The sequence below is a fragment of the Clinocottus analis genome, unplaced genomic scaffold, assembly GCF_023055335.1.
Source record: "Clinocottus analis isolate CAN_PGR_092001 unplaced genomic scaffold, fCliAna1.0.p SCAF_8, whole genome shotgun sequence".
Classification (NCBI taxonomy): domain Eukaryota; kingdom Metazoa; phylum Chordata; class Actinopteri; order Perciformes; family Cottidae; genus Clinocottus; species Clinocottus analis.
Window position 1 is genome coordinate 1,089,221 of NW_027176240.1, and position 8,243 is coordinate 1,097,463.

An 8,243-nucleotide genomic window follows, 5' to 3' on the forward strand; every position below is an offset into this window, starting at 1 on the left:
TGATTCAAACGCTTTTTAAAATGTTTTTCTCGGCCCTTTAAACCCGCTCGTGTTCCGCTCGCCCTCGTACAATTTGTTCATTGTACACTTGATCGCTATTTATGGTTCAAAAACACGAGTATGGAAGCTGCAGTTCTCAGGATTCTCACCATCGCAACCGTTTCAAGATCGAACCACCGGAGCAGCTGCAGTCCAGACGACAAGGAAACGACGTCAGAATCCAGACAACTCACCGATGACGACCATAAAGAAGAACAATAACCGTCTTGAGTTGTAATAAAAAGTGTCTCTCAGGTGATTACGTCCATAAACATCCACAAACTTGTGTTGCATCATTTCACATCAGCTGTGTTTCCACATGCAAATCAACTTTGCTTATTATCAAAATGAAAATAAACAAACTTACATTTGTTTTATTTGTTTTTGACATTCACGACACGATTGTCACTGTTTGAAAAAAAAAACGTGACTCGACTCCAGAACTGTAAAAACCTTGAACCTCACGACAAAATACAACAAATACATTTAACAAAAGATCACAATGAATAAATAATAGAGGTCAAGGACTTCTTTTAGAGACTGACCCTCTGCGTTTTGTTTTAAATAAGAAGCTACAGTTTAAGACTTTATCTATAAACACTCTGCCCTGCAAAATATGGATTAAAAAAATAAATAAATGGTACAATTCCAACCGGCAGCAGATTTAAAGTGGCTAATCTCAAAGTGGAGCCAGACGACAGCATGTCAGTGTTTTCAAATCACACCCGATGTGTCCTGAAGCCACGGCTACATTAAGACGTGTGTGTGTGTAGATGTAGGTGTGTGTGTGTGTGTGTGAACAGATAAAGGACCAAACCGGAGCATTGCACGACTGGCAGGAGGCAACCCGACAGAACGGCGGCCATTTTTAAGACCTCAAGTCGAGACGGAGTGATTGTAGAATTCTCAAATATTTCAATTTAAATCCCCCCAAAAAATGAATTTTCCCTAAAACGTTAACTGTGTGTAACACCGTGAGGCCTTAAAGCAACGAGAGCTTTAAGGACATTCCCGGACTGTTAGCGTGATGAGCCGTTTGCGGCGACCTCACAGAAACCACGAGGCCCAAAAGTGGACAAAAAGGTCTCGCGAGAGTTTTCAGGACTCCCAACGCCCACGCCGCCGATTCCTCCATCTCTGTTATTTGTCCCGGAGTCACCGCCGTCTCCTTCCCGGACCCGCTCGGCCTCGCCGTCAGCCCCGGTCGGGTCCGTTCCCGTCCAGGCCGTGGAGGTGAGCTTTGCCGTAGCGCTTGATCAGCGCCCCGGGCAGCAGCGCCGCGAGGGCGATGGCCAGGAGCTGAGCCAGCGTCCCCCAGGAGAAGACGTCGTCCAGGGAGGAGATCTCAGAGAGGATGGAGCCGGTGCGGACGCAGATGAAGTTGTAGGGGATCAAACCTGGTGGAGGAGGAGGAGGAAGCAGCTGAGGGCATCAGTGTGTGTGTTTTATTTAGTGTGTGTGTGTGTGTGTGTGTGGAGTCTCACCTATTAACACAGAGAAGAAGAAAATGTGCATGGGGATGTTGAGGACGGGACAGGTGATGTTGAGGAACCAGTTGGGAGTCATGGGGAAGAAACGGAGGAAGAGGAGGAAGAAGAACAAACTGCTGCGGTTTTCCTCCACCTGACGGAGGGAAAAGAGGCGGAGAGAAGGAGGAGAAGATGGAGAGAAAAGGGAAGAACTAACGAGTGGGAAGAAATAATATATAATTCTTATTTTTTTGCCTTTGCTGGGTTTTTTTTACAATCAAACCTTCAAATGAAAAGAAATATATAAAAAAAAATATTATATAATTATAATTATATATATATATAATATATATATATTATATATATATTATATATATAATATATTATATATATATAATATATATATATAATTTTTTTTTATTAAAAAAAAAGTTTTTGCCCTTCAGTAGCAAATTTAATTTAATATATATAATATATATATATATATGTATATATACACACATATATATATATATATATATATATATATATATATATATGTATATATATATATAAAATTAAATTTGCTCCTAGAGACAAAAACTTTTTTTTATAAAAAAATTATAAATATATATATATTAATATATAACAAGTCGCAGAGTTAAGCAGATGAAAGAGAAAAGAATAAATAGTCTTCATGAAACGTTTGCATTCACTTCCACATTTCATGAAATGGTTGACAGGAAACGTGCAAACATGCTGCAAAGCACGTTAACGCGGCGAGCTTACGTTAGCAGGCTTCCGTTAGCTGGCTTCCGTTAGCTGGCTTACGTTATCTGGTTTCCATTAGCTTTTTTTCCGTTAGCTGGCTTCCGTTAGGTGGCTTTCGTTAGCTGGCTTTCGTTAGCTGGCTCTGCGTCGCCTACCTTCCTCTGCAGCAGCGCCACCTTCTGCGGGAAGCGCTGCACCACCTGCTGCTTCCCAAACGCGGAGGAGAGCAGGAAGCAGAAGGTGGAGCCGACGGTGGTGAGCAGGCAGGCCAGCACCAGACCCTCCCAGGGCCCGAATATCGCCCCGGCTAGCACGTTCTGAGGGAGGATCGGAGTGCATTGAGCGTCACTCATCGGCACTTAAACCTAGAAGACATTTTTTGGTGCATGTGTGCGTTGCCTGAACAACTGTCCGGCGTGTTCGGTACCAGAAAGGAGGAGCCCGGTATGGCGAAGGACTGCTTGTAGAGGTAGGCGCTGCAGAACAGCAGCAGGACGTAGTTGTGGTGTTCTCGTTTGTAGAACTTCAGCATTTCCGCGAGCTCCCGCAGCTCGTCCAGGTCCGACGGGAACTTCAGCCTGGACGGGGAAAACACACACAACCACGGCCACAAGACTCAAAGACTCAAAGACTCAGAGACTCGAAGCACGTCGTCCTCTCTCAACACAACTCCAGAAGAGAAGAAGCCCTCGAACACTGACTTCCATCTGGCAGAAGGCCTTTTGGTTATAACTCGAACAATGTGGGATGTTTGAGTCTGATAGTGTGAATAAATATTGAGGAGTTAACTTCATCAACCAATCACCACATCAACCAATCACCCCATCAACCAATCACCCCATCAACCAATAACTCCATCAACCAATAACTCCTTCAACCAATAACTCCATCACCACACCACTATCAACCAATTAATAAACCTATGTAAGAGAATATATATATATATATATATATATATATATATATATATATATATATATATATATATATTATTCATAGCATTCTCCTCATTATGTTAAATAATCCGGCTTTAAATGATAAATTGCCGGCTGGTGAGTTGCTCTGTTGTCCAACTCGATCCAGTGTGATTTCTGTGTTTTTTTTCTTCCCGATGTTTCACGTGAAGCTAAATGTATCCGGACCCGGTACACGTCCTACATTTATGATTCATATAAAAACCCACAGTTTTCTCACAGGAAGGTGACGGGCGGGTCGAGAGCCGTGAGGTCATTTATAACTTCATAACGAGAAGAGGAAAGCTCACGTTAGGAGGAAGAAGTGAGCGGGTAACGGGAGACATTTGATTTGAGGGACAGAAATAGTGCCGCCGCCTGTACACTCGAGTAGAGGGAACACACACACACACACACACACACACGCACACACACACACACTGAAATCCCCCGTTGAAACTCAAGATGCCGACTTCCTCTCCCACTTGCTCCGGCATGCAGCATTCCTGGTTTCTACTGGTTTCTACTGGTTTCTACTGGTCAGCGGACAAACATCCTGCGCTCTCATTGGTCAGCGGGTCGATGATGCGCGAGCGCCCGGACGCGTGAAACCGAGTTATAGTGCGCTTGAAGTATTTAAGGAGGGAAATGCGTCAACAGGAGCAAATATAAATACATATTTAAACACACAGCGGGTAATAAGCATTGAACACGACAACATTTTGCTGAGTAAATATATTTGTAAAGGAGATATTGACGTGAAACTTCCACCAGGTGTCGGTAACAACCTGAGTAATCCAACCAAACTAATTCAATTAAGTGTAATAGAATGACACAAGGAAAAAGTATTGAACGCGCTGACTGAAATGTATTTAATCCGAGGTGTCCGTTCCTCATCTTCGGCGTCCATCGTGGTCATCGATATGAAGGTCGAGCTCTCCACTGCTGGTGGTTTTGTGGTGATGTTCAGTGCCGTCTGACCTCCAAACGTGGTGGATTATGGAGTTCCCTTGTGGGCCAGATTATATTCTCCACAGGCTGCTTTGATTAAATGTTGAGCAGCGAACTTTAAAGCGGTGGTGTTGATGCATTACTTCTTGTTTTGAAGTACTCCTCTGAGAATTACTTCTGTCAGAAATCCTGCGATGAAGAACAGCTGTTCGATGTTAAAGGTTGAATCCAATATGAAATCTATGGGAATAACTTAAGATCAGAGCTCATAAGAGGCCACCTGAGACCACGGATGAGACTAAAAATATATTTTTAAATGTGTGTTCTTTATAATATCGTGAACTTTTACCGTCATACAGGTGAAAGCATCAAATAAGAACGAGTGGATTTTCTGCCTTTTCCTGCACCGCGATGCTGATGACGTGACTCATGCATCACGCCACGTATCAATGACTTGATAAGTATAATATGAGTCATATCACAGTAATGACACACACACACACACACACACACACACACACACACACACACACACACACACACACACAGACAGATGGGTCTCGCTCTTGGCTTCAGAGCGTCTTGGTCGGCGTTATTCTATCATCCCAAGACGACCACACACTTGGCTGTTGCACATTGCAAGATATCACACACACACACACACACACACACACACACACACACACACACACACACACACACACACACACACACACGCACACACACACAGAGGAGTAATGCGATCAGTCCGATATGTACTGGGTGGAGATGTGAATTTAAAACACATTTGATTATTCGTCTTATTTGCTGCAACAGATCTGAAGACCAATATGAGAAAAAAACATGATATTAATAAAAAAAGATGGCCGACTAATGACGGCACAGATGACCTGACCGGTTTTCAGGTGAGGTTATTGATCCCTTAAGGCGTTGGGATCCTGTCCCAGCATGCACTGGGGAAGAGGAAGGTAAACACTGTTGACCAAACCGATCATCAGCAGTCACTGATTCATTACAGAGTTGCACAATCATGGATGTTGGGCAATTTAGTTGCCAAGCCAGCTGGTGTTCACCTTAGAAACCCCCACATTGCCACGAGCAGGAGGACCAGCACAACTCTACACACAGACTACACACATTTATTGGATTGTATCCAAGTATTTTTTTTTAGATATGAAGTATAATCTTTGCATGAAGGTTAAAAGTACTACAAATAAAATGAAATACAAGTATTAACTACTTTATTATAACTTTAGAGATGCTCAAGGAGGCTAATTTAAATGTAGGTGTAGCAACGGGACTTTAATGATTGTTTTGTTTGTGTGTGTGTGTTTGGCTGTTCGTGTGTGTGTGTCTGTGTTTGTGTGTGTATATACATGTGTTTGTGTGTTTGTGTGTGTGTGTATGGGTGTTTGTGTGCGAGTGTGTGCTTGTGTCTTCGTGTGTCTGTGTGCGTTTGTCTGTGTGTGTGTGTACGTGTGTTTGTATCTCTGTGTGTGCATGTGTGTGTCTGTGCAAGTGTGTTTGTGTGTGTGTGTCATATTTTTCACTATTAGTTAGTTGTTGATTCCAAAAGCATATTTTGAAAATGAAAAATATCAAATAAATAAATAATTAACATCTTTTTTTTACACCTGTACTTTGAGACATGACATAAAACCATTGAGGTCGTAATGTTGTAAAGACTTTCATACCTGTACTCCCGGTGCTCGTGGCCCTCCTCGCCCTCCTCGCGCCCCTCGGGCCCCGGCTGGCCGCGCGCGGGCCCCGGCGGCAGGTGCGTGGACAGCAGGTAGAGGAAGACGCTCGCCGCCGCCACCAGGGCGGCCAGCCCCGCGAAGGAGCGCATGTCGCCCGGCGCCGGAACCTTTTCCCGGCGGTGAAACCCGCGGGCAGCACTAAACAAAGTGAAACATGGAACTAAAAAGCACGAGCGCAGCGGGGACGCGAGGGAGGCGCGCGCCGGGCGCCAGGCTGCAAATGACGGTTGACATTTCTGGCTGGCCGCGGGAGACGAGTCACGTGACCGCCGCGGACCAACAACTTCCTTAATGTCGAAGAGGGCGAAAAGACACTTGTTGTGTCACTTCAACGTCACGTTTTGTCTTCTTCGACCTTTGTTTTCGCTCTCCACATGAAGAGTTCAGCTCTTCGCCCTCAGCACCCGGATGTTGAACAGGTTCTAACTGATTTAACTGAACTTTGTTTGAGGCTGCAGTGACACCAGAGAGCCGCTAGAGGGCGACGTGGTGACGGTTATAGATCAGTGACGTGTAATGTGACTTTAATATGATTTATATTACATAACACAGGTTTTAAATTAACCTGTGGATACTTTAGTTAGTATTTTACTATGTATTTATCTTTTTACTACTAGTTGTACTACTAGTACTACTGGATAAGAAATCAGATAAGAAATAACATTTATTTTTTGCAATCAACACTTGAAATGATGCAGGCACAAGTACTGCTACTACTATTTATTAGTATTCATGTATATGTTATGTATATATTTTCTGTGATATTCCAGTGATATTATTAAATAATCTAACAGTGATGGAGCAAATGACAAACTCTGACAGATGAATATTATTTCTTTGATATGTTTTTTTACATTTTGTTATTTGTTCTGTAAATACATCAATTGAGTATTTCCTTAGAGGAGTATATCAATACCTATACTTACTATTTGAATAGTTCTTTGTAAGCTTTATTGTAACTATAACAATGTCTCACACCTGTACACAGATTTAAACTCTGATTGAAAGCATTGAGATTGAGAACACTTCAGATCATCTCCTTTTACTCCTTGAGGGTTGACACGATCAAACAAACAATAATCAACCTCTAAATAAAGACAGGAAAAACAGTTGTTAGAAGAGAATAAGGAAAATAATGACGAGAACAATTCAACAACAAGTTGTTTTACACAATAAGTAGAGTTTGCATTTAAAGTGCAGCACCCTGAACGTGTGTAACATTGTGCAAAAGAAAGTGCAGTGAATGAGTTTAATTAACCGGAGGAAGAGGAACCTCGACCAGTCACATTCTTGTGACTCTTCCCGACCTCTCATGACCTCTCATGACCTCTCTTGACCTCTGAGGCTTCACCTCTGAGGCTTCGTTGTGGGTTCTGGCCCCGAGTCGGTCCCACTGTGTCCCATAATCTCCGCCATGGCCACTTCCTCTTCAACAACTGTAAGATTTAAAAATAAAACACAACTGTTTGTCAGGACGGAATCCAACGAGACGCGTTTGAGGTTCGTAGGACTTTATAAAACACCCGTCCGTACCGAGACGGCCCTTGTGGGTTTCGGTTGTCGGCGTCGTCGTCTGAAGCCCGACCGCCAGAACCAGGAGCAGGAACAGAATCTGAGCTTTCATCTTCTGCCAGAAAGAGAGCAAATCCTCATTTCATGAGTCGAGTGAACGACGCTCTCTGACGGTCAGCGAGAGGTGGAAGAGACATTTGAAGTCGTAACTCACCTCTCAGCGCTTCAGCTGTCAGCGGGTCCTCAGCAGGTTGCTGTGTGCGGCGTCTCTTGTCGTGACTTTTATACCAGAACAACCGGTCTCGCTGCCTCTGAAGCATCTCAACTATCCGCCCGCTTCAGTTTGTTGAAAGGAGAGATTCCAAAAATACTTCTCTCTTCTCTCTTTGTTTTTTTTGTGTTTTTCAAAAGCACAAAGCGTGAAGGAAGCCACGTCTTCGCTGGGCGGAGCTGATTGGCTGGCAGACGCGCCACAGCACGTTGCATCTGAAACTACGACCTGGAGGTCAAAGCACGGACGCTCAGGTGTGGATCGGGTTTCATGAGCGAGGTGGGGTTGTGATGAGAGGCCGAGGAAGTTAGGATGGATCTAGTTTTTCTTATAAGAGGGATATTTACTCCATGGAGGGACGACGGGTTCAACAGGCCTTCACCTGCTAAATGTGACTTAAAGAGACACGCCCTGACCACAAAGACACAAAAGAGACGCAAAGCTACTGAGAGGGACACAAAATGATTTCAAAAAGGTGTAAAGCATTTGCAAGGAGACACAGAACGACCGAAAAGAGACACAATATGACCACAAAGAG

The 8,243-nt window shown here is 43.7% G+C and overlaps 1 protein-coding gene and 1 long non-coding RNA gene across 2 annotated transcripts; both read right to left on the reverse strand.

The window, feature by feature from the left end:
- Positions 1–387: 387 nt before the first annotated feature.
- Positions 388–6,342, reverse strand: tmem41ab (transmembrane protein 41ab). The gene is made up of 5 exons (XM_068567274.1): positions 5,857–6,342; positions 2,686–2,836; positions 2,414–2,575; positions 1,524–1,662; positions 388–1,436 (listed from the first exon to the last, which is right to left on the reverse strand). The coding sequence occupies exons 1-5, from the start codon at positions 6,009–6,011 to the stop codon at positions 1,234–1,236; spliced, it is 810 nt and encodes a 269-aa protein (XP_068423375.1). The 5' UTR covers positions 6,012–6,342; the 3' UTR covers positions 388–1,233.
- A 606-nt stretch (positions 6,343–6,948) lies between these two features.
- LOC137779494 (uncharacterized) lies at positions 6,949–7,725 on the reverse strand. Its single transcript, XR_011077063.1, has 3 exons — positions 7,649–7,725; positions 7,456–7,549; positions 6,949–7,358 (listed from the first exon to the last, which is right to left on the reverse strand). It is a non-coding gene; the product is annotated as an uncharacterized lncRNA (long non-coding RNA).
- Between the last annotated feature and the right edge of the window lie 518 nt (positions 7,726–8,243).

What these genes read in the sequence shown, in the direction of transcription:
- tmem41ab (XM_068567274.1), bottom strand. Translation starts at nt 6,011, where the DNA reads ATGCGCTCCTTCGCGGGGCTGGCCGCCCTGGTGGCGGCGGCGAGCGTC. An exon ending in CACGAGCACCGGGAGTACAG is followed by an intron (nt 2,837 to 5,856) that starts GTATGAAAGTCT and finishes TTCCCCGTCCAG; the next exon opens with GCTGAAGTTCCCGTCGGACC. An exon ending in TACCGGGCTCCTCCTTTCTG is followed by an intron (nt 2,576 to 2,685) that starts GTACCGAACACG and finishes ATCCTCCCTCAG; the next exon opens with AACGTGCTAGCCGGGGCGAT.